The sequence below is a fragment of the Hemitrygon akajei genome, chromosome 12 (assembly GCF_048418815.1).
Source record: "Hemitrygon akajei chromosome 12, sHemAka1.3, whole genome shotgun sequence".
In the NCBI taxonomy this organism is placed as follows: domain Eukaryota; kingdom Metazoa; phylum Chordata; class Chondrichthyes; order Myliobatiformes; family Dasyatidae; genus Hemitrygon; species Hemitrygon akajei.
In genome coordinates this window covers 42,000,137-42,026,058 of record NC_133135.1, presented here as the reverse complement: position 1 = coordinate 42,026,058, position 25,922 = coordinate 42,000,137, and the positions used below count along the sequence as shown (strand labels likewise).

Genomic DNA, 25,922 nt, shown 5'->3' with positions numbered 1-25,922 from the left:
TTCACAGAGGTCCAATGAAATTGTACGATAAATCAAGCGCACTTTCACAATTAAATTATTGTAAATCAGTCATTTGTACTCACCCTCATCAACATGGAAAATACTCGAAGAAAAGCAAGACCCGAGCGCGTCAGACCCGATTAGATCCGATCGCGTTACGCAAGCGCGTCAGACCCGATTAGACCCGATCGCGTTACGCAAGCGCGTCAGACCCGAGCGAAAACGCTGCTTTTAAGTTAAAGTCGATCAATAACTTTTCCTGGTAGGCTGCAGTATATATATTTTTACCAGTCGCTAGGAGATATTGGAATGTTGTTCGTGCTGTTCAGTAAAAAAGTATATGCAACGTAATTTGTGTTACCGATACGTATGTATATTTAAAAGTAGCGGTGCGGCCTAAAATCCGGTGCGGCCTTTACAATTAAAAAATTGATTTTATTTCTAAAATTAGAGCCTGCGGCTTTTAATCAGGTGCGCTCTGTAGTCCGGAATCTACGGTATATTAGTGAAATACTAAGCGGTACCATCTGGGTTAGAGGTGTAGATAATCCTACCTGCTGTGGGTGGTCACTGTGTCCATATGACCATAAGACAGGTCATTTAGCCCATTGAGTCTTCTCCAGCATTTCATCATGGCTAATTGATTTTCCCACTTAATCCTCCTGCCTTTTCCCTGTAATCTCTGACACCCTGACTAATCAAGAACTTGACAACCTCCACTCCAAATATTTTCAAAGACTTAACCTCCACAGCCATTTGTGGCAATGTGGTAAACTATGTATACCTGTCTGGACACGCCCCTCTGCTGACTGCTCCTGTGGCTCCTCCCACAGACCCCTGTATAAAGGCGATTGGAGGCACTGCTCCCCCCTCAGTCTCCGAGATGCTGTGCTCAGTTTTGCTGCTAATAAAAGCCTATCGTTTGCCTCCCGTCTCCGAGAGTTATTGATGGTGCATCAATTTTATTAGCAGCAATTTTAAAACATGGAGAGCATTTTACGACCAGACTAATTGGATCTCGACCCTCAATCCCAGGGAGCCGGCGACGCTTTCGAACTCTGGCTAGCGTGCTTCGAATCGTACCTGGAGGAGATTCATGTGACCGACCCTGCCACAAAGCGTAGGGTTCTCCTCTCCAGAGTCAGTGCAAGGGTCTACTCCATGTTCAGAGACCAAACGGACTACCAGGGTGCGATGGATGCCCTCAAAAGACAGTACCTGCGACCGGTGAACACCGTCTACGCAAGACATTTCTTAGCGACATGGCAGCAGCGGGCTGGAGAGTCGAGCGCTGAGTTTGTCTGGGCCCTACAGACACTCGTGCGGGCCTGTGACTGCAGGGGACTGACGGCGGAACAGCATGCTGAGCTGCTAGTAAGAGACGCCTTTGTTACGGGGATCAGTTCAGTGTACGTGCGCCAGCGAATGCTGGAACGCGCTGATCTTACCTTACATTCGGCGGTCGAGCTGGCCGACATGCTGGAGGCCGCTCTGCACAACGCTGACACTCTCCAGGCGCGCAATCTCCCACCGGCCCCATGGATGCCGCAGACCCCGCAACTCGCCGGCGAATCGACCTCAGCTGCTCCCAGTCGCGAGTCCGTGAAATCCCCGCAACCTGCTGGCAAGTCGACCATGGCTGCTGCCAGTCACAAGTCTGTGCGGTGTTACTTCTGCGGACTCGAAAAGCACCCCCGAAAACGCTGCCCAGCCCAAGAAGCTACCTGCTCCAGCTGCGGAAAGAAGGGCCACTTTGCCAAGGCCTGTAAGTCCAAAACACGAGTGGGGTCGAGCAGCGCCGCGTGAGAGGCATGGTGGTCGCCATTTTGCCTGCTTGCCTCGTGCGAGGCATGGGGCGGCCATCTTGCCTGCCCACTGCGTGCGAGGCATGGGGGCGGCCATCTTTGTCAGCGTCACCTCGCCCCACCTCTGACCCACGGGTGCTTACCGGGCACCAAGACGGTGATTCAAATCTGGCCTCTGTGACCCTCGACCAAAGCACTCCACATCAGCTCGCAAGATCAATGATGGACATCCTGGTGGAGGGGCACAGGACTAGCTGCCTGTTTGACACGGGCAGCACTGAGAGTTTTATTCACCCGGACACAGTGCAACGCTGTGGACTCGTGACACAGCCAGTAAGCCAGAAGGTCACCATGGCTTCTGGATCGCATTCCACAGACATCGGGGGGGGGGGGGTTTGTGTAGCGACATTGGTGGTGCAGGGCACAGAATATCGGGACTTTGTGTTACTGGTCTTGCCGCAACTGTGTGCCCCTGTGCTATTAGGGCTCGACTTCCAGAGCCACCTGAAAATTGTGACAATGGAGTATGATGGGCCCCTCCCACCAATCACTGTCAGAAATCCTCAGTTTTGTGGGACTTCGTCATTTACCCCGCTACTGACCACACACACACACCGACCCACACATCCCACCCAACACCATGCCAACAGCCGCGCTACTGACACCACTTGCAACCTTTCCACCCTCAAGATCCCTCCCCTACTGCTGTTCGCCAACCTGACCCCCAACTGTAAACCTGTGGCAACTAAAAGCAGGAGGTACAGCGCAGGGGACAGGATCTTCATTAAGTCGGAGGTGCAGCTGCTGCTCAGGGAGGGGATCACTGAGCCAAGCACAAGTCCTTGGAGGGCCCAGGTGGTCGTTGTTCGGACCAGGCAGAACAATAGGATGGTCGTGGACTATAGCCAGACCATCAATAGTTCACGCAGCTTGACACATACCCCCTACCCCGCATCACGGATATGGTCAATCAGATAGCTCAGTACAAGGTGTACTCCACCATAGACCTGAAATCCGCTTACCATCAGCTCCCCATCCGCCCGGAGGACCGCCCCTACACCGCCTTCGAGGCGGGCAGCAGGCTCTATCACTTCCTGCGCGTCCCCTTCGGTGTCACGAATGGTGTCTCTGTCTTCCAGAGGGACATGGACCGGATGGTGGACCAGTGCCAACTGAAGGCCACGTTCCCATATCTGGATAACATCACCATCTGCGGTCACGACTGGCAGGATCATGACACCAACCTCCAACGATTTTTCCAAGCGGCTAAAGCTCTTAACCTTACCTATAACAGGGTCAAGTGTATGTTCGGAACCACCCGACTTGCTATCCTTGGGTATGTCGTGGAGAACAGAGTCATTGGCCCTGACCCCGACCGTATGCACCCCCTGTTGGAACTCCCTCTTCCCACCACCCTCAGAGCCCTCAAAAGGTGCCTGGGCTTCTTTTCCTATTACGCCCAATGGGTCCCTCACTACGCAGACAAGGCCCGCCCCCTGGTCGTCCACCGCATTTCCCCTCTCAGCCGAGGCCCACGCGGCCTTCAGCCACATTAAAGGGGACATTGCCAAAGCAACGATGCATGCGGTGGACGAGACCATTCCCTTCCAAGTAGAGAGTGACGCCTCCGACTTCGTGCTGGCTGCTACCCTCAATCAGGCAGGAAGGCCGGTAGCATTCTTCTCTCGTACCCTTCAGGCGCTGAAATTCGGCACTCAGCGGTGGAAAAAAAAGCCCAGGCCATAGTGGAAGCTATTAGGCACCGGAGGCACTATCTCACCAGCAAAAAGTTCACCTTGCTGACTGACCAGCACTCAGTTGCGTTCATGTTCAGCAACCAACAGCGGGGCAAAATCAAAAATGATAAAATTTTGAGATGGAGAATAGAACTCTCCACCTACAACTATGACATCCTGTACCGGCCTGGAAGGCTCAATGAGCCCCCTGATGCCCTGTCCCGGGGAGCGTGTGCCAATGCGCAGCTCGACCGGCTATACGCCCTCCACGCAGATCTTTGCCACCCGGGAGTCACCCGACTTTACCATTTCGTGAAAGCCCGGAACCTGCCTTACTCCCTTGAGGAAATCAGGACAATGACCAGGGACTGCCAAGTCTGCGCTGAGTGCAAACTGCACTTCTACCGTCCTGAAAAGGCACAACTTATCAAGGCCACCCGCCCCTTTGAGCGACTGAGTGTTGACTTTAAGGGCCCCCTTCCCTCCACCGACCGCAATGTCTACTTTCTCAACATAATCGACGAGTACTCGCAGTTCCCCTTTGCCATCCCCTGCCCTGATACCACTGCCACGTTCGTCATAAAAGCCCTGCGCCAGCTCTTCACTCTGTTCGGATATCCCTGCTATATCCACAGTGACAGAGGGTCCTCCTTTATGAGTGATGAGCTGCGCCTGTACCTGCTGGCTAGGGGTATTGCTACTAGTAGGACCACGAGTTATAATCCTTGGGGAAATGGACAGGTGGAGAGGGAGAATGCCACTGTGTGGAAGGCCACACTCTTAGCCCTTGGGTCAAAGGGACTGCCAGTCTCTTGCTGGCAGGAGGTCCTCCCCGAGGCACTCCACTCCATCCGCTCCCTGTTATGCACGTCCACCAATGCCACCCCTCATGAGCGACTCTTTTCTTTTCCCAGGAAGTCTGCCACTGGGACCACCCTACTGGCTTGGCTGATGTCCCCAGGGCCAGTGCTGCTCCAGAAACATGCGAGGAGCAATAAATACTCCCCGATGGTCGAGAGGGTTCACCTACTTCATGCGAACCCCCAGTATGCCTACGTGGTCTTACCTGATGGGCGGGAGGACACGGTCTCCGTCCGCGACCTGGCGCCCACAGGAGCACCAGACCCCTACCCCGAACACTCCACGGTGACTATGAACCCCGTACCCATCGATATATATACCCACGAGACACCGCACACACCAAGCCCTACACAGACTCCTCACGACACTCCCATACCGGGTACCACGCACACACCTGAGGGATTACTGACGCCTAACGGGCTGGCACCTCAAGTCAGGCCGGAGCCAGCGCAACCACCGTCACCGATGAAATCACCACCGGCAATAATGCAGTCACCACCGGTGCTACGTAGATCGCAGCGACAGACTCGACCGCCTGATAGACTTAACCTGTAAATATACTTGTAAGAAACTTTGCCCCGTGGGGACTCTCTTTTCAAACAAAGGGGGAGTGAATGTGGTAAACTATGTATACCTGTCTGGACACGCCCCCTGCTGACTGCTCCTGTGGCTCCTCTCACAGACCCCTGTATAAAGGCAATTGGAGGCACTGCTCCTCCCTCAGTCTCCGAGATGCTGTGCTCCGTTTTTCTGCTAATAAAAGCCTATCGTTCGCCTCCCGTCTCCGAGAGTTATTGATGGTGCATCAGGCAATGAAATCCACAGATTCACCACTCTGTAGCTAAAAAAGGTGTGTCCGGTCACACCTTTGAAGTTTTAAAGTACTATCGTACTGCCCAGTAATAACTTAGTCACAGATAAACTGAGTGGTCATATTACATTTAGATTGTCTAATTTATTAGATTTAAGAAGTAGGCACAGCACTAAACTGAGAATCGGATGTGTTGTGTAATTGCCAGATTTTTACGCCTCCATAAGGAATATAAACAAAGCATTTTTCTGATCTGAAATCTATTGTAAAATTGACTGACACTGCAGCAATGTGAAGGGGAAAATATTAGTGTTATGTTAGTTTTTATGCTTGTCATACTTGACAAAGGAGGCAAATTTATCCCACAAGATTTGAGACACTGCAAACTTTTGTCCTTAACTGTTCACAGATCACATGGAATTCTAGACAAAGTACAGCTTCAAACCAGACTAATCAGCCTACTTTGTTAGTGTTGATGCATCAGTCCTCCTCATCTTGCCCATTATCTTGCGACTCAGTACCATCCATTGAAGGTTACACCACTCATTGAGATGGTCTTATTCAGTAATTGGTAATAAGTCATTCAATACTGGAGAAAATTCTCACAAAATAGTTTAAAATCTGCCTTCATAAATAAAATCCAAGGTTGTCAAGCCGAGGAGTGGTGGTGGGGACAAGCTCCCATTGCCTAGAAGTGCTCCTCACGCCATGCGCCTCAAATAGCCTCTGACAACCAAGTCCAACTCCTGGCTTTCTCGTGTGGCTTAGCCTCTAAACCCGACGGAACCATTTCTACTGACAGGAGAAGGGGTGAAGGCGGGTCCTGGCGTTTTAAAACCAGTGCTTCGGGTAGATGGAGCTCATTGGCCTGGGAAGGCAGTCCATCTAAGAGAGGGAAAACTCTGATTCAAACCTCCGCTGCCTTGCAGCCATACCCACTTATGGGAAAGGCTTCGGGAGTAAACCCTGAGGACAAATCCGGAGCTGGAGTCCCTAAAGCAGTCCGACGTTGTCTTCAACCTCGTTCTGGCAACTCCTGTGACGACACTGGTGCCAAGCTGTATCGGCCCTTGCCCTTCCCTTGGACATCAGTGGCGTGGAGAGGGGAGACTTGCTGCATGGGCAACTGCCTGTCTTCCATACCAACTTGCCCAGGCCTGTACCCTGGAGAGGACACTGCAAGACTTCCCAGGTGCAGATCCATGGTCTCGCGAGACTAACGGATGCCACCATCATCATCATAAATAAAATCAGTGCAGAATGTTATTATGAAAAGAATAGTTGTTGACAGAATTGTTTACTAAATCATTCAATTATTTTAATTTTCAGAGGGAGCTCCAGGTGGGATCCTGGACTTAGTGGAGACATGATTAGAATTTCAAATGTGGAAACGATAAATTGGAATGCCCTCATGGGAGAAATTAGATTATAATTAACCTCAGTAGGTATAGATGTCTGTCTACATATGTGCGCTAGAAGATGTGTGAACTGGCTGTTCCAGACATGCTAAAACTATCCCAGTTCAAACTATTAGACACTGAATCATTACGGTAGGTCAGTTGACATTTTTTTGTATAATCTTCATCTTTTAAATGCTGATTCCTCTTCACTGACTTGTCAATTTGTCCAGTGACATTTGCAGATTATTGTTAAGAAATGCAATTTTCAAGTTTGCACAGATGGTGAACTTGCTCACTGCTACAAGAAATAGTGTGGACTGCTCATTTGAGATTTTCCAGCATTTGCTGGAGGCACTTGAGCTGACTTGTACTGTAGGGTTAGAGCTAATTTTCCTGTGCCTATGTGTTCACTTACAATGGATAAACAGCAAAGCTGAGGATGCAGATAAGATGAGATAATTCAATGAGAAACCAAGGAATTTTTTGAGCTGAGGGAAGGTAGAGTGTGTGTGTGTGTGTGTGCATGCGAGCGAATCTTGTCTACAATCGAACACAGGTACATGAGTTCCTGATGGGATGGCAACATTATTGTTCGCCTGAAGTTAAACTTGGATATGCCAGTGGCATTGAACAGGGTTTCATAAGGGTGGAAATATTTGCATCAAGAAAGTAAAATTATTACAGGTAATTACTTTTCTTGCACAGTTTAGTTTAGCTTATTCTTCCTCTATTGTCATACTAAAACTTACAGTGTGACAGAGTAAAATTCACTACTTAAAGTTTTCTACTTGTTCATCTAATGTATGTTAAACTATGCTTTAGTTACGTAAATATACCTGCCTGCCCCCATCTGTCTCTCAGCACAGCTTGCTCTGGAGGAGTTAGAAATGGAACCTATGTAGACTCTGGTAAAAAGAAGCCACATACCCTGTCTCTTCGTGTCACACAGAAGAACACAAAGGATATGTATTATACCTTTTGGCAATATACTTCGGAATTATCACTGGAAGAATGGACATTTAAATTTCAAGTATGAGTACAGTTTCAGGACAGTATTCAAAAGAACTGGTTGCAAACCATAATCCAAAGTGAACCAAATGATGTAAGTTATTGCAAATAAAAAAATAATTATTGAGCTAAATTTTCCAGACAGTAGTAAACCTGTACTAACTGTTCCTGTTTTCACCATGATTACAATAAAGTGGATCAGGTCTTCCTTCTTGAAATTTCCAAATTTATTTCTAATTTCTAGCATCTGTCCCTTTTTTGATTTTTAAATACATTTAACTTATTTTTCAAAATATGCAAGTTACTTGAATCTTAACTCCCCCTGTGTTACAACAGCTTGTCTCCAGTTAAATATCTAGAGATACTGACTCAGGCTTTGTGAGGGCACATCGAAACACACACAAAATGCAAAAATGGATCTTAGCAGTTCAGACTGCATCTATGGAAGTGAATAAACAGTTGATATTTTAGGCCGAGACCCTGCTTCAGTCCTGAAATGCCTGGAATGTCGACAATTTATTCATTTCCATTGATGCTGCCAGATCTGCTGAGTTCCTCCAGCATTTGATGCGTTGCTTTGGATTTCCAGCATCTGCAGGCTTTTGTGTATTTAAGACATCCCAACATCCCTGTTAGGGACTATGCAGGAAGTCAGCGTTCTGTCGCTGGAATGCACTGGAGTCAAAGGTGGGAACACAGTCAGGAAATCAGAAAGTTAGGAGCTTGTGCATTCATGCACAGATGTGCTTGGATATTTAGCTACACAGAAATGAGCCTGCTTGACCAACGTACCCAGGGCAAACGTATCTGTCCGCAGTGGCTCTGATAGAAATGACAACCGCATTATGCTTGGAGAGTTAACACCCCATTCTCACACCAGGAGTATCCTTCTAAAGGATGAATTAGGATGCCACCCCTTGCAGTTGGAATGCCCAGATCCTGAAATGTGAGCTAATCAACAAATGCATGTGAACTTATGCTGTGTGGCCCTTTGGAAACTGAGGAAGGATTGGGCTGGTGCAGAGAATGATTGAGACAGACCTGTTCTCTCCCTGTTGGGAGTGTTAGGTTGTATGGATTTGCCAAGTTAAATCTGCTTTATCTCCTAATCTGTCAGGGCAGCGACTTTATTTCCTACAAATCTATGCAAAAATGTTATCAGTTTGAGAACTGAAGTGGTTTTCCTATGCAGTTGCAAACTTTCTGGATTATTTGGAGCAATGTACACATTTGCTATTATTAAATTTCGAGGTGAAGAATGAGGTGTATTTAAAACAAATGGATTGTGTATGTTTTAATCTATTTTTCAATACTCTGTATCTAAGACCAAATAATTAAGACCATTAACATGGGATCACTTTTCATGTGTCTGTTGCTGTAAACAAGGATTGATCTTCATGACGCTACGGCAGATGATCTCATCCTCGCAATCTAAGGCTGCATGTTACCATCCCTTCCCCATCCCACCCCCCACCCCCCCCACCAATCTGCCAAATGAGGTTTAGGTAATACCTGTCTGGAGGATACTTATACATAATTTATCTTCTATTTTGAAGAATTCATGTTTCCTTTTTAGTAGCAAGCATTACTAAACCTGCTGTGTTTCTTGTTAGGAATATTTTCGATCTTCCGGAAAGAAGTTCTGCCCTTTATTCCATAGCGACACAGTACACAAATATGCTTACTGCTTTATAATTACTTGGCAACCTATTGCAACCTGCAATTCTTTACTGACAATCATTGAAGCAGACAGAAGGCCTAGACAGCTAAAGGGCTAACATAGATTCTTAGAAGTAATCAACCTATTCTCTTATTGCACTGTACAGCAACGAAAGCTGTGACACTGATGTAGTTGCTCATTTTTCCATCTGTTCAGAGACTGTTAATTACATTGATCGCAGACTGATGAATTGTTTAATAAACTGCCAGGACTCAGAATGCCAATACACTGCAATGATCAGCTGCTCATTATACCTTATTTATCACTGCTCTTGCCATTAACTCGCTATAAAAAATGTTGTGTGCAGAACCTATGTCTTTTACAAAGGTATGTCTAATAATAGACCCTGATGACCTTTCCGTGGGGGATGACGCTGACATCATGCCAAATATCTACACTAAAAATCATCCATGCAGTTACAGAGGAGATTTATATAATCACATGTTATTTTCAGATTCTCCTTAAAACAAGAGTGTCCTTTGTTGACCTGTTCCTGTCATGGCATTCTCAGTCTGCCTGTAGTAAAACAGTTGACCACTTACTAATGGGGCATAGCTGATCAAAGTAACCCAATGAGCACAAATCCAAATGATACCACACATCGTCTTGGGGAGCAGCTAGTGTTTGTTTGTTTGTTTATTTATTTGGTGATGCCATGTGGAACAGGCCCTTTCACCCTAACAAACCTCACCTATTTAACCCCAGCCTAATCACAGGACAAATTACAATGACCTATTGATCGGTACGTCTTTGGAATGTGGGAGAAAACCGGAGCACCCAGAGGAAACTCATGTGCTCGTGTGAAGCACGTGCAAGCTTCTTACAGGCAGCAACGGATCTGAACTCTGAACTCCCTGAGCTGTAACAACATCGTGCTAACCACTTTGCTACCAGCTTAAAACTCTTGGAGCATTACCCTTACAGGAAGACATTTAAAATTTCAGGAGTGAGATATGTTCAGAAAGCACATAAGTATAAACAAATCCCAGAGACTAGATCTTGAAGAATGTTAAACTTTGCCTGTTTATAATATTGTCACTGTGTCTTTGTTGTTAATCTTCCATTCTGCAGTCTTAGCTTACAGTTACCTTGTTATTTAATGTTAGAACTGAAAATAGTTTGTACAGTGATAACGTTGATGGGAAATGTTATCCAATCTGAAACAAAAGTCAACTATTAATTGATGAACCAGTTAAATAGAAAGTGACTTGAAAAACTTGGTGACTATGTTTCCATGCTATTCTTGTACCAAAGAAAAAACATGTACAACATGCACAGATGCTGATTTGCAAATCAGGAATCCTATTTGAACTTTCTCTGTAAAGACAAAAATCTGCAGCCAATATACATCATTTGAAGTTAGTCAAAATGATGATGCAAATGACTTTGAATTATAGAGTAGCTTAGTATTACTGTCTGCCCAGGAAATCTAAAGTGCCACTTTTTCAATCTCAGCTGGATTGGCAGCTAAAGGAGACTTGGTAGAGGGCCGGAGGTACAGAATAATACCAGAGATGCATCCCTGTGGTGCTGGGAGAAATATTCAAAAACAAATTGGTGCAGAGTGCTTGTTGATTTTTTTTTTTTAGCTTTTCTTTGGAGAACTCCAGTGGAAGTTTAAGTAATAGTGCATGTCATGCAAGAGGTTCAACAGCAGGAAAGCAATACAAATCATTACAAACAAAGGAAGGCTTGAATAGGTCTGGGTAGGTTGTAGACCCAGAGTTCATTGCTGATGCCACAACATGAGTCAATATGATTCAGCAAATGGCCTCCAATTGAAATTTTATTTTAGTTGTAATTAATTTGAACTTCAAACCATCCATGTATCTCAAATGACACACACAAAATGCTGGTGGAACGCAGCAGGCCAGGAAGCATGTATAGGGAGAAGCACTGTTGACGTTTCCGGCCGAGACCCTTCGTCAGGACTAACTGAAAGGAAAGATAGTAAGAGATTTGAAAGTTGGAGGGGGAGGGGAAAATGCGAAATGATTGGAGAAGACTGGAGGGGATGCGGTGAAGCTGAGAGCCGGAAAGGTGATTGGCAAAAGGGATACAGAGCTGGAGAAGGGAAAGGATCATGGGACGGGAGGCCTCGGGAGAAAGAAAGGGGGAGGGGAGCACCAGAGGGAGATGGAGAACAGGCAGAGTGATGGGCAGAAAGAGAGAAAAAAAAGGAGGGGGAAAAAAACTAAATATATCAGGGATGGGGAAAGAAGGGGAGGAGGGGCATTAACGAACATTAGAGAAGTCAATGTTCATGCCATCAGGTTGGAGGCTACCCAGCCAGTATACAAGGTGTTGTTTCTCCAACCAGAGTATGGCTTTGTCTTGACAGTAGATTTCCTCATGTATCTCAAATGGGTTGCTTTCAAAAGTTAAGCTATAAATATATTCATTTGCCAATGTAGCAATGCATTTGTCTGCGGGTAAACATTGTTACAGTTAAAATGATGCTCCTTTCTTCAGCAAACCTCAGAAAAGAATTGTTTCATTTCAGTGCTAATATGAGGGCAGCTTTGAACTTGACTTGGCACTGTCCACGCTCCTTACACAGCTAATGCATACAGCCAAGATCTAACCCACCCTACCTTAAAACTTTAATTACATTTTGTGGATGTTTTAACAGGTTGCAAATCTGTTTTGTAGAACATATTAAACAGAACAGTACAGTACTGGAATAGGCCTGCAGCCCATCATGACCACATTAACCATGATGTTAATCTAAATAATCTCAAAGTGTAGTAAACTTCAACATTAAATCAAAAATCAGCAAAGCATGAACAACGCCTCAAGGCTTTAAGTGCTGTACCTTAACACAAATGGAGAATTTTGCACATGATTAGTTAAAATTGAGTGCATTAAAGAGATACCCAGCTTGTTTTGCTTCCAGTTGGCCAAGGTTTCACATTCGTTTGCAGTTTTCAAAGAAAACTAATGAAATTCATTTTAAGGAACAAAATTGGTTTTTGAGAATAATTGAAAGGCAGGAGGCTCATTAAAGAGGGTCACATACATCATAAAACACAAGAACAAATCACAACACTAACATGATCCTGAATTCTCAGAAGAAGCTGTAACTTGAAATCATTTTCTTATCATTCCTAAGGAGCAATAATTTCTAACACAACAGGACATATTAGTGAATTGCTCACCATTAAAAATTGTACTGGTCCCTGAGAAATGCAAGAAATTCCACAAGACATTTATAACCAGATTCGGGACTCCCTAGTGAACGTGGAGGTCTAGAAGTTGCTGACAGCAAGTTGATGGTGATTTCCTGGATAAGCTCCTACGTTGATCTGGGTGATTTCCTGAGCGTGCTCCTATGTTGATCGGCAGCAATGCATGGGGTTGCAATTACAATGAGCAACCTAACCAGGTTAGACCTGGCATAGGAATGTATTTAACTGATTGAGGACAAAAGATAAATACAGAGGCTTCCTTAGCTATGGAAAACCTGATTTATGGAAATACAACTTTATGCAAATTCTGTTATAAATATAGAACAAGATTTTCAAGTCAGTAATAAAATCATATGTTTTGTGGTATTTATTAACTGCTGGATGCAGTTTATTTTCCATTAATGTAATTATGGATAGTGTTAGGACAAATAGTCAATGAAATGAAATTATTACAGGAAGTGTATACACTTAAATACAATATAGGTAGTTAAAGAAAACAGGCGTTTCTAATATATGGAAAAATCAGCTTATGGTCAATTCTCAGGAATCGTCTCATATGTAACTTGAAGTGCAATACAGAAGTTTTGTTATGAATTAACTGTGTTTAGCTAATTATTTAAACACTAATTTTATGCCTTTTAGTTTTTCTCATCTTAATTTCTATGATGTTTTGATTATTTAATCTACTTTAGTAACCTTACTATATTGGAAACATTAAAAAATTAAAAACTATTGACAGCTTGAAAATGCAGACATAGTAGCTCAGTTGACTGTCAAAGTTTTTCTTATCATTTTTGAGGCTAGAGCTGATGTGGATCCTCACAAGGAATATTTGGGCAGTGACCTGATGTGTAAAATTAGCAGCCAAATGCTGAAGATCCACAAATGCCCCCAAGTGTCATAAGAATTTGATAACTGGTTCACTAATTCAATTTGAAACTACAATAGAAAAAGCAATTCCAATTGGTAATATGTCATATGAATTACTAATAATTTTGAAGTGGACATGGTTTCTCTGTTTATTATTGAAATGCTGTATCCATTATACTGGTACTTCTTTTGTAAAAGTTAGATAACCACATGCAAAAAAAAACAATTTTAACATGAAGTTTCCTCATCTTTTCCATCAAACCTTACATTCTGCCTGGGTAGCCTCCAACTTGATGGCATGAATACCGTTTTCTCCTTCAAGTAAAAAATGTCCTTCCCCCTCCCCTCTTCTATTCCCCACTCTGGCCTCTTACCTCTTCACCCCTGTCAATCACCTCCCCTTGGTACCCCTCCTCCTTCCCTTTTTCTTATGGTCCACTCTCCTCACCTATCAGATTCCTTCCTCTCCAGCCCTTTACTTTTCCTGCATACCTAGCTTCACCTATCACCTTCTAGCTTGTTCTCCTTCCCCTCTCCCCACCTTTTTATTCGAGTGTCTTTCCAGTCCTGAAGAAGCATCTGATGTGCTTTCAGCATTCTGTGTGTTTTGCTTTGGATTTCCAGCATCTGCAGAATTTCTGGTATTTATGTTGTGATCTTTTTTTGTTTTGCAGCAGCAGTGCAGTGTGACATATAAAATATACTGTGAATTACTGTAGGAAATATATATATATTTAAACAAATTAAATTCTGCAAAAAGAAAGCAAAAATGCTGAGGTAGTGTTCATGGGCTCATTGACCATTAAGTAATTTGATGATGCAGGGCAAGATACTGTTCTTAAAATGCTGAGTGTGCCTACCTTCCTGATGGTAGTAATGAGAGGAGGGCATGTTCTGGGTGGTGGGGATGCTTAATGATGGATACCAGCTTTTTGAAGCATCACTTTTTGAAGATGACCTTGGTGGTGGGCAGGCTAGTACCCATTATGGAGTTGGCTCAGTTTACAACACTCTGCAGCCTTTTCTGATCTTGTGCAGTGGCCTCTCCATTTCAGACCCTGACACAATCAGCTCCAGTGCTGTCCATGGTGTTTTTCAAGGCCCTAAACAGTCCTTCCAGGTGAGGTGACTCTTCACCTGTCAGTCTGTTGGGGTCATCTACTGTATCTGGTGCTCCCAGTGTGGCCTCCTGTATATCGGTGAGACCTGACATAGATTGGGAGACTGCTTTGCCGAGCACCTATGCATCATCCACCAGATAATGTGGAATCTCCCAGCAGCCACCCATTTTAATTCCACTTCCCATTCTGACATGTCTATCCATAGCCTCCTCTACTGTCGCGATGAGGCTACCCTCAGTGTTGAGGAACAATACCTTATATTCTGTCTGGGTAACCTCCAACCTAATGGCATGAATATCAATTTCTTGAACTTCTGGTAATGCCCCCTCTTCACCATTCCCATTCCCATTTCCTTCTCGCTTTATCTCCTTACCCACCCATCACCTCCCTCTAGTGCTTCTTCCCCTTTTCTTTCTTCCATGGCCTTCTATCAGATCTCCCCTTCTCCAGTCCTGTATCTTTCACTAATCAACTTCCCAGCTCTTTACTTCACCCCACCTCCCCCCTCCCAGCTTCACCTACCACCTTGTGTTTCTTCTTTCTCCCCTCCCCTCCACTGTCGAATCCTAACTCCTCATCTTTTTCTCCAGTCCTGACGAAGGGTCTCAACTCGAAATGTCGACTAAGCTCTTTTCCATAGATGCTGCCTGGCCTGCTGAATTCCTCCAGCATTTTGTGTGTGTTGCCTGAAATGGTGTTCTTGTCTGAGCTATCAAACTTGGAAATGTTGATGTCCAAGGCTAGAATATTCCACATTCCCTCTGCTGTTCACCCATCAGAACTTGTCCTGAGAGTGATGGAGCCCTTTGGAAAGGGCAAGGAGTGAGCTACATACTCCTCAAGTAAAACAATTGATTGTAGCAAGAATAGAGAATTTCTGAGGGTAATGTTTGTAAAACTAATCTTCCATTGGTACACAGTACTGGCCTGTGTTACCATATTATTCATGTGCTCCGGAACTTGTTGCCAATGTTGCTCATCTTCATTTTATTCATGATAAAAGTGAATAACTTTTATAACCTTTCTATGATATTTTCAAATAATGATGACCTTTCACTGTGTACCTTGACATCTTAATAGAGTTCCACAATTCATGGGCATGTGGCTTCAGGTTGTAACTACCATTCATTGCTAATTGACACTAAAGCCTTCACATCCCATGAGGGTAGCAATCCAGTGGATTCTGGTTAATTGGGACGCATCTGGACCAATCCATTTTGGCCCAAATAAGTGGCTACACCATTAAGCCAAATTTCCATGGACATAGTTACAAAGGTATAAAAACAAGACAACTACTGTTTTACTGAGTAATAATTTCTGCATTTAAATGAAATACAGAACAAATTAGAACACTCTCAATATTACTATACTCCAGTTCTATAGAACTATTAGTTCCTACTAGTTATTGAAGGAGGAACTCATCCAGTGTACCCGACTGTAAATGAACGGATTCAGCACAGACACCTAGTGTAGATAATGGGCCGCCTTCATGCAATACTGTCAATAATTGCATCCTCCAAATTTTCATTTTTGTTGTAATATTCAAGATGACTGGTGATACCTTCAAATTCTTTGTAGTTCCTAGCTTCTTGAAGTAATGAAATAGTTTCATTTTCACTCCCAGCTGTTTCTGGCATCTCCAAGCCTGAATGCTTGAAACTGCAGTGAGCAAAACAGTTCTGAATTGTCTTACTGCTAATTTTGCACCAACTATTAGTGACAAAAGCATTGCTTTTTGAACACAATTGCATGTGACTAACACTATTTAAAAACTGCTCACTTTAAGTACAGTGTAGTTTCTCATGGCCACACATGTCCATGCATCTGATGCTAGTTAGAAAGTGTTGGGCTACAGTCTCCTGCCCCAGTTAAGTTGCATGGTTTCCCAAATAAATGAAGGGCATTCCGGACGTTTTCTCGATTAGTTCTTGTTCTCTATGAGCTGTCCCAAATAAGCAGCTGTGTCGATTAATTAATGGCCCAATTATACTTAAAAAAATGAAAGAAAGATGTGCTAACATAACCTCCTCAGATAGCTTTTCAAGTTTTTGAAATTAAGTGATATCTTTAAAGTTGGGTGGTTGTTAAGCAATTTTACCACTAAAACCGTATTGCTTGTGGAGCAGTCCAGATATATATAACAGAACTACAGGGTGTCAACCTACTTGTTCCATAGAAAACCAGGAAGATAAAGTAAATTTTCAAGCTAATGGACATGACTCACCACACCTCACCAAAATACAAAGACTTCCTGCAGGAGGTCATAGTTTCCATTATACAGCTCTGTTATAATTCACCTTAATCAATAGATGGCAATGGGAAACCTTCTGGATTAATAAATCATTTCAGATTTGCTGATTAAATTAGAGTTTTAATAGTTTTACAAGTTAATTGAATAATGTTGGAAGAGATGCAATCTCAATTCAGTTTAAATGATCTTGTTGATTGTGTTATATGGGTTTGCTTGATTTACTTCATAATGAACTGTGTGGGTGGCAAGCTAATCTATACTCAATGCAATAAACACAATCCTGATAAGCCACTTCTAATAGCAAAGTTGATAAGTAAGAAAAGTCAATATTCTCACTGTAGCAGTTTTAAGGATGAATTTTAAATTAATGTTGTTGGAGCTGTTGTCCCAGAACAGACCCCTTGTGATGATAATGACTCCATTAAACCTACTGCCTAAGATTAAAATAGTTTCGATGATGTACCATTCCATGAGTAATATATCAAACCAGTGAATACTTCTCTCACAATTTATGACAAATGCCATACGTGGAATATTTGCTGGACTTCCGGATTATAACCATATCCTTCATTATCCTGCCACTTGGGAAGTTTCGAACAATAATATTTAAGCTCATTGTCCCTGATTTTAACTCGCAGCTAAAGAAGAAGTCAACCCAAGAACAAATTAGCTATGAGACATGAGTTAAAGTGTCTTGGTAGGAACAAAGAGTTACAGCGGTCTGCAGCTACCTGCCTGAGATTTTAATGTTCTTTGTGTCTCACACCATTTGCTGCACTGCTGCACAGCAAAGATACAGTACATATTGCAAGCTATGCAGAGCGATGAATAGCTTGGGATCACTCACAGCGCAAGACTCAATCTGCGCAGGCATTCACATTAAATGTATCTCTTACCCTCCCTATGTTCCCATGTTTTCCTGCACCTCCATGGCAACTTCGTTTGCTGCTGTACTGTGTCCGCCGCTGAGGGATTATACAATGTAACAATTGCAGTGTGTAAACTGATACAAGGGTAGCATTTTTGCAGGCATAATAGAAATGATTAAGATGCACTTAGACTGGTGCATGAATAGGAAATGGAGAGATACAAACCGTTTTTGGGATTAGTTTGGATGAGCATCATGGTCAGCACTGATTTCATGGGCCAAAAGCCCTGTTCCTGTGTGATAGTACTCGATGTTCTTTCAGGCTGAGTCTAAAATACCACCATCCGCAGCGGCAAAAACATAGCAGTTGCAATCTCAGCAGTCAGCTACTTCTCAAGTTCAAAGTTCAAAGTATATTTATGATCCAAGGACATACTGTATTTGTTGCCAAAACTACCCTGAGATTCATTTGCTTGCAGGCATTCTTGGAACAAATAAGTACAATAAAATCAACAAACACTACACACATAGAACGAAAAACAACCAATGTGCAAAAGAAAACAATCTGTGCAAATAATAATAATTAATAAGTAAATGAATACCACTGGGAACATGAATTACAGTGTCCTTGAAAGTGAGTCTATATTTGAATTGGACCTTAGGTTGTGGAATCATTCAGGTCTCATCTTAACACAGTCGTCATGGTGCCAAAACCTACCAAGTGTGTTAATTGTAACTTTTTTCTAATTTCTTCATAGTAATAGGATCCTCTGATTGGATGTCAGCACTAAGTACAGCACCCTTTTAGCCCTCCCAATAAGGAGAAAGTCTATTTTTTTGGGGGAGGTGAGGGGAATGCATGTGCAAGTTATTGCAATTTCAGAGCTCCCTTTCTTCAGGAGGAAGCCATAGGAAAGGATTCTGAAAATAAGACCATAAAACATAGGAGCAGAATTTTGCCATTTGGCCCATCGAGTCTGCTCCACCATTCAATCATGGCTGATCCTTTTTCCCCTCCTCAACCCCACTCCCCAGCCTTCTCCCCAAAACCTTTGATGCCGAGTCCTATTAAGAACCTATCACTCTCTGCCTTAAATATATCCAACGACCTGGCCTCCACAGCTATCTGTGGTAACAAATTCCACAAATTCCCCACCCTCTGGCTAAAGAAATTTCTCCGCACCTCTGTTTTAAATGGATGGCCATCTATCCTGAGGCTGTGCCCTCTTGTCCTAGACTCTCCCACCATGGGAAACATCCTTTCCACATCTACTGTGTCTATGCCTTTCAACATTTGAAAGGTTTCAATTAGACCCCCTCCCATCCTTCTAAATTCCAGCAAGTACAGACCTAGAACCATCAAATGTTCCTCATATGATAACCCTTTCATTCCCAGAATCATCTTTATGAACCTCCTCTGAACTCTCTCCAATGCCAGCACATCTTTTTTAGATGAGGAGCCCAAAACTGTTCACGTTACTCAAGGTGAGGCTTCACCAGTGCCTTATAAAGCCTTGACATCACATCACTGCCTTTGCATTCCAGACCTCTTGAAATAAATGCTAACATTGCATTTGCCTTCTTCACCACCTTTAACCTTTAGGGTGTTCTGCACAAGGACCCCTCCCCCCAAGTCCCTTTGCATCTCAGATAGGTCTGTTATGAATTAGAGGCATACCAGAAGAGCAAGACAGATTATTTTTATTTAAGATTCCAAGGTAAACTGACAACAAAGAAAGTACCTGGTGGAAGTGGGTCTGGCAGATTCAAGTATCTGGTATTCCTGGTGCATTAATTTATGACTGCACTCTAACCTGGAGGGATGAACAAATTAAATATATTGTTACCTCAACATGGGTAATCACAAACAATGCCAGCAACAAGGCTACTGTTGGCTATCTAGGTGCAGGAAGAGCACTGATGAATTGCACTAATAAAGATACTGTGGTCTCTAACCTCCTTCATTATGTTGCAGATATGGCAGCTGTTGACATCGATCAATATGACATCCACACCATTGCTGATGCTCTCAAGCATTACTTACGAGGGTTGCCTTTACCTGTGATTCCACCAGCTATTTACAGTGAGCTAGTCTACACTGCCCAAGGTAAAATGATGCCTGATTCTTAGCTTTTTTATAAATCTGTAAATAAAAATCTATTCTACAATGTAATGGTGAATAATAGCCTGATAAATTGGTGATACTTTTCAGTTCTCTTTTTCCAAAAGCTCGGTCACGTTCTTTTCATTTAAGAGTATTGTTATATCAATCAATTTTGCTTGATAAGCGTCAAAAGGCTTAAAATCAGTATATCTGTTTTACATAGGTTTGTTTCTTGTGAAATGTTAACTGTTCCTGCAACTGATTGTTTATAGAAACCTATTATTTTGTCAATGGACTAATGTAAACACTTTACAGATTTTGCTTTAAACTATAATATTCATGCTTCTTTCTGAAAATTTAGATTCAGTTCTCAACTATCCAATTAGAGCATTGCATATTTTATCTTAATTAACACAATGGCAAAATGAATAAGTACTCAACTCCAAGTGTTTTGCAATAATTTAGGCCAGAAATGTTTAATGTTCATAAGTTGTAAGGATCTAAGAAACTATAGCCAGGTGAGGATCCGCAATCCTATTCAGAGACGTAGGATGTATGTATGGAATCACTATACCATGGCCAGAGGTCATTCTGTTTACCAATCATTCAGTTTATCATCATTCTCACCCCATAGCCCTGCAGTATTTTCCCTCTAGTGCAACAATTCCTAACCTTTTTTATGCAATAGAGCCTCACCGTTTACCAAGAGGTCTGTGAACCCCAGGCGGGGAACCCCTGCTCTTAGTACCTCCTGAATCACATTACTTTTTATTAAATCAGTCAGGATGTCTAATTCATCAGCCAATGATATCTCACGACTTGCAGTAAAATATCACGTGAGGGCAGGATCAGCCACCGAAACCACTGCAATGCCTCACCAAAGATAAATATTGTGAACTGTTGTCAAGCCCTTCGGAAGGATGGCAGGTCTTAGATTCTGGTGCCTACAGAACTGCATACACTTGTGGGTAAAAGGGAGAATAAAAATGGCAAAATTGTCAGATCAGCCTATCTTTAGCTGAGCTTCAAGTCAACAGGAGCCAATTTATTATGAATAAGAAGAGATTATTGTCAGCGGCAGCAAATAGATGACTTTGCACTAATAAGTGAAAAAAAAAACCAATACTGCTCTGGAAATAGTTCCAAATGCTGCCAACTGGCTGCAAGCATGCGATTAGACCAGAACACAAAACATACAGAAATAGGCCACTCAGCCCAGTGAGCCTGCGCGCCATCATGACTGATTTATTATACACTCAATCACATTCTCCTGCCTTCTCCCCATAATTTTTGATACCCCAATTAATCAAGAACCTATCAACCTCCGCTTTAAATATACCCAATGATTTGGCATCCACAGCTGTCCATGGCAATGAATTGCAGAGATTCACTACCTTCTGGTTAAAGAAATCCCTCCTCATTTCTGTCCTACAATATATGGACGTTCCTGTATTCTAAGGCTGTGCCCTCTAGTCCTAGACTCGCCTCCTACAGGAAACATTCTCCCCACATCCATTTTATTCAGACTTTGCAGTATTTGACAGGTTTCAATTAGATCCCACCTCATTCTTCTAAACCCCAGAGGCATCAATCGCTTCTTAAACTGAATGATAACCCTTTCATTCCCAGAATCGTTCTCGTGAACCTCCTCTGGACCCCTCCAGTGCCAGCACATCTTTTCTTAGATAGAACCATAGAACATTACAGCACAGAAACAGGCCTTTTGGCCCTTCTTGGCTGTGCTGAACCATTTTTCTAAGGAGACCATAACTGCTCACAATTCTCCAAATGTGGTCTGACCAATGCCATATAACGCCTCAGTATTACATCCTTGCTCTTGTCCTCTTAAAATGAATGCTAACATTCCATGTGCCTTCCTTACCACCAACTCAACCTGCAATTTAACCTTCGGAGAATCCTGCACGAGGACTCCCAAGTCCCCTTGCACCTCTGAGTTTTGATTTCCTCCTCACTTAGAAAATAGTTTATGCCTTTATTCTTTCTACCAAAATGCATGACCATACACTTTCCTACACTATATTCCATCTGCTACTTCTTTGCCCATTCTCCCAATCTGTCTAAGTCCTTCCTTCTGCAGACTCCCTGCTTCCTCAACACTGTCTATCCCTCCACCTATCTTCGTGTCGTTTGCAAACTTGGCCACAAAGCCATCAATTTAGCATTCAAATTATTGACATATAAAGTGAAAAGAAACTTTCCCAACTCCGACCTCTGCGGAACACCACTAGTCACTGGCACCCAGTCAGAAAAGGCCCCCCTTTATTCCCACTTTTTGCCTTCTGTCAATCAGCCAATATTCTATCCATGTTAGCACCTTTTCTGTAATACCATGGTATCTTGTTAAGCAGCCTCATGTGCGGCACCTTATCAAAGGCTAGCTTACCTTTATATTTCATCTTTTTGCTTCTTATGGCTTTTTAGTTACCTTTTAGTTGTTTTTAATAACGTCCCAATCCTCTAATTTCCCACTAACTTGTGCTATATTTTATGCCCTCTCTTTTCCCTTTATTCTGTCCTTGACTTGCCTTGTCAGTGACAGTTCCCTCATCCTCCATTTAGAATACTGTCTTCAATAATAGCTGCCGTTTATTAATTAAAGTCAAATGTTAGTTCAATGTTGATACTGGAAGTAATGTACTGTTTTAACTTCATAATTACTAATTATGAACTTATTTATCATTCTAATCCAATATTTGAGGTCTTGATATTTAGTATTGTTATTTTTAGTGATATGGAGTCAAAGTCAGGCCAAGTCATTTGAGAGCTGACATGCAGAATCTTCATCTTCATAAAATATTACTGAAGTAATAAAAAAATATCAATCAGATCCTAAGGCTATTATAGATGGTATATCTGAAACTGGAGCAGGACAAAATGCTCTGCATTGATCTGAAGGGAAAGCATTGTTGAACCAAATAGATTTATTAAAGCACACATGCTTAAATATTCGATGTCAGTGGTTTGGTTATAGAAAGGTAATAAAGCACACCAACATAAGGTGTCAGGGCAGGGGAAAGGAAGATACCCAAACAACTGTTGCCCTGCATGAGGGAAAGCCATTTGTTGTGGTTGTTTTGGGGAATGCTTTGAGAGTATGATGACATCAAAGTTCAAAGTAAACTTACTATCAAAGTACATTTACAATGCTGAAATTAATTTTCTTGCAGGCATACTCAATAAATCCATTATAGACTTAATGAAAGGCCGCACCAGCTGCGTGTTCAACCAGTGTGCAAAAGACAGCAAACTGTGCAAATACAAAAGAGAAAGAATAATAATAAATAACTAACAATAAATATTGAGGACATGAGATGAAGAGTCCTTGAAAGTGAGTCCATAGATTGTGGGAACGTTTCAGTGATGGGGCAAGTGAAGTTATCCCCTTTGTTTCAAGAATCTGATGGTTAAGGGGTTAATAACTGTTTCTGAACCTGGTGCTGGGAGCCCTGAGTCTCCTGTTCCTCCTTCCAGATCCACTATGAACTATTGTTAGATTATAGCACAAGGAGATCACCTCAACTAGGTAGAAATTAGAGTAAGCTTTCTCAAATAAAAGATACTAATAACTATTCCTCTACTATTCATCTTTTGTGAAAAGTTAGTAAAATATCTATTATACATTAATGTGAATTTTGACATCCAACATTATATATCTGTGTATAGTTGGAATTTAGTGCAGCTAGAATTTAGAAGTCCTTGCCCCTTGAAGTCCCATGTCCTTGAACACGAGGAAATCTGCAGATGCTGGAAATTCAAGCAACACGCACAATATGCTGGTGGAACGCAGCAGGCCAGGCATCTATACAGACAGTGCTTCTTCCTATAGATGCTGCCTGGCCTGCTGCGTTCCACCAGCATTTTGTGTGTGTTGCTATGTCCTTGAAGGTGTTCCCATTTCTTCTATTCCATCTTCTTTATCTGAATGTATACAGTACTTGAAGCTGAGTTTAAAGGAATGGGGGTATGTAAAGTATATCTCTAATTTACCGGTTACAGGAATAATCACACATACTATTAGAATTTAGTAACCTTTTTGTAGCTGCTAGCTTGAGTATAACAATAAAAGAAAGATTATGGATTTGGTGATTAATCTTGCAAAGGAAATATTAAATACATCATAAACTTGTCAGCTGAATGCACTAACTGATAAAGGAGCTAGATCCAGCTGCATAGTGGGCCAGGTTGTAATGTAACAGGACCATTGATAAAAGCCAGTGTGACAACAGGAAAAGGAAAAAAGCCTAATTCATCACTTAGTTGTGTGTGTAAAACATAATGCAAGCGCTGTATGTTTATAACTGAAGCAGAAAGTGGTGGAAACAATTTGCAGATAAAGGTACATTATGTACGATTCTTGAGTACAGAAAGTTGCCAGAATGTAGGTTTAATAGGATCTTGTCTTGATTTTTAAGAAACACTCAAGCTTCCCTTACTCTCGTCTGTCTGCCCTATGTTAATTGTCCTCCTCCTCAATATTCTCTTTCATCCTGCTGGGGGAAGCTTACTAAACATTTGTGGTGTCAATGAAAACCAGATGCTATATAATAATGCATAATACCTAACAACTGATACCTGAAATAGGCACTCTGTTCCAAGCTCCATCATGGGAAAGTACTAGCCAGATGGATAAAAAGATTCACAAATGTTCTTGTAACTTCCCCACTGATCCCTCCGAGCCTCTGGCCCACGATAGCTCCAACTGGAGGAGCACTCAAGATGTTTGTGAGATTCTTGAGGCCGTGCATCACACAAAGGCCCTGTATAAGTTGCAAAGAATAAGCACACCGAATGAACATGAAGTATTGAAGAAAGCTCACTGCAAAAGTCTGTCTAGCACACAAAAAATTGCAGATGGATTTCCATTATCTGGGTTGAATCACTTGGATTGACTAATTTCAGTGACATTAAATTGGGGTTGCAACATTACAAGTTAATACAGAGAAAGGAGTATTTGACAAGGCTTTTTCCTTACTGATCAATAGCTGGCGACATTTGGTTGAAAGCACTAAGCACTGGAGCAGACTAGACAGTCAGCTCATTACCCACTGCATTCAATAGGAAGCTATTTGAGAGAGTTACAGATCAATGCTGTACCCACAGTAACATGCCAGGGTATATTGCCATTCATAATGTGCAAGAAGCCGGTTCTGTCATCAATAAATTGTGGTTGGACTTCTAATCAGTTTCCCTTACTATTCTCAAAAGTCTTGTTCCCTAAGAGGCCAAGAATTTGCATGCCTTAATCTTGACAATGTTTAATGACCAAGCATACCAAGAATTCCAAAGATCCACTGCCTCCTGAATGAAGAAATGTCTCCTCATCTCAGTACTAAATGGCCAGCCCCTTATTTTATAGATTCTGCAGATACTGGAAAACATCAAAATTAGAATCAGAATCAGGTTTAATATCACCAGCATATGTTGTGAAATTAGCTAACTTTAAGGCAGCAGTACAATGCAATACATGATAAATAAATACAGACAGTAACAACTGAATTACAGGATATATACGTCTATTAGATAGTTGAGCTAAAATAAGTAGTGCAAAAACAAAAGTAGTGATGTAGTGTTCATAGGTTCAATGTCCATTCAGAAATCGATGGCAGAGGGGCAGAAGCTGTTCCTGAATTGCTGAGTGTGTGCCTTCAGGCCTCTGTACCTCCTCTCCGATGGTAACAGTGAGAAGAAGGCTTATCCTGGGTGGTGGGGATCCTTAATGATGGATGCCACCTTCATAAGGCACTGCTCCAAGAAGATGACTTGGATAGTACAGAGGCTGATTTTTTACGAGTTTCTCCAACTTATTTTGATGTTGTGCAGTATCCCTCCCCCCATAAGAGACGGTGATTCTCTCCATGGTACATTTGTAGAAGATTTTGAGTGGATGGATTTGACAAACCAAATCTGTCTTGCTTTCTTTACAGCTGCATCAATATGTTGCATCCAAGTTAGGTCCTCAGAGATATTGACATCCAGGAACTTGAAATTGCTTACTCTATCCTCTTCCGATCTCTCTGAGGATTGGTTTGTGATCCCTGGTCTACTTAGCCTTCCTGAAGTCTACAGTCAGCTCTTTGGTTTTGCCTGCTTTGAGTGCAAGTTTTTGTTGCAACACCACTCACCTAACTTGTATATCTTGCTCCTGTACGCCCTTTCAT

The 25,922-nt window shown here is 42.5% G+C and overlaps 1 protein-coding gene across 2 annotated transcripts in view; it reads left to right on the top strand.

Moving 5' to 3' along the window:
- pik3r3b (phosphoinositide-3-kinase, regulatory subunit 3b (gamma)) overlaps positions 1-25,922 on the top strand; it is a 577,180-nt gene that overhangs the window by 281,982 nt on the left and 269,276 nt on the right. For both annotated transcript variants that reach the window (XM_073062975.1, XM_073062974.1), the window contains exon 5: positions 19,615-19,746. In XM_073062975.1, the coding sequence (XP_072919076.1) occupies positions 19,615-19,746 (132 nt within the window). The remainder of the gene's footprint in view (positions 1-19,614; positions 19,747-25,922) is intronic.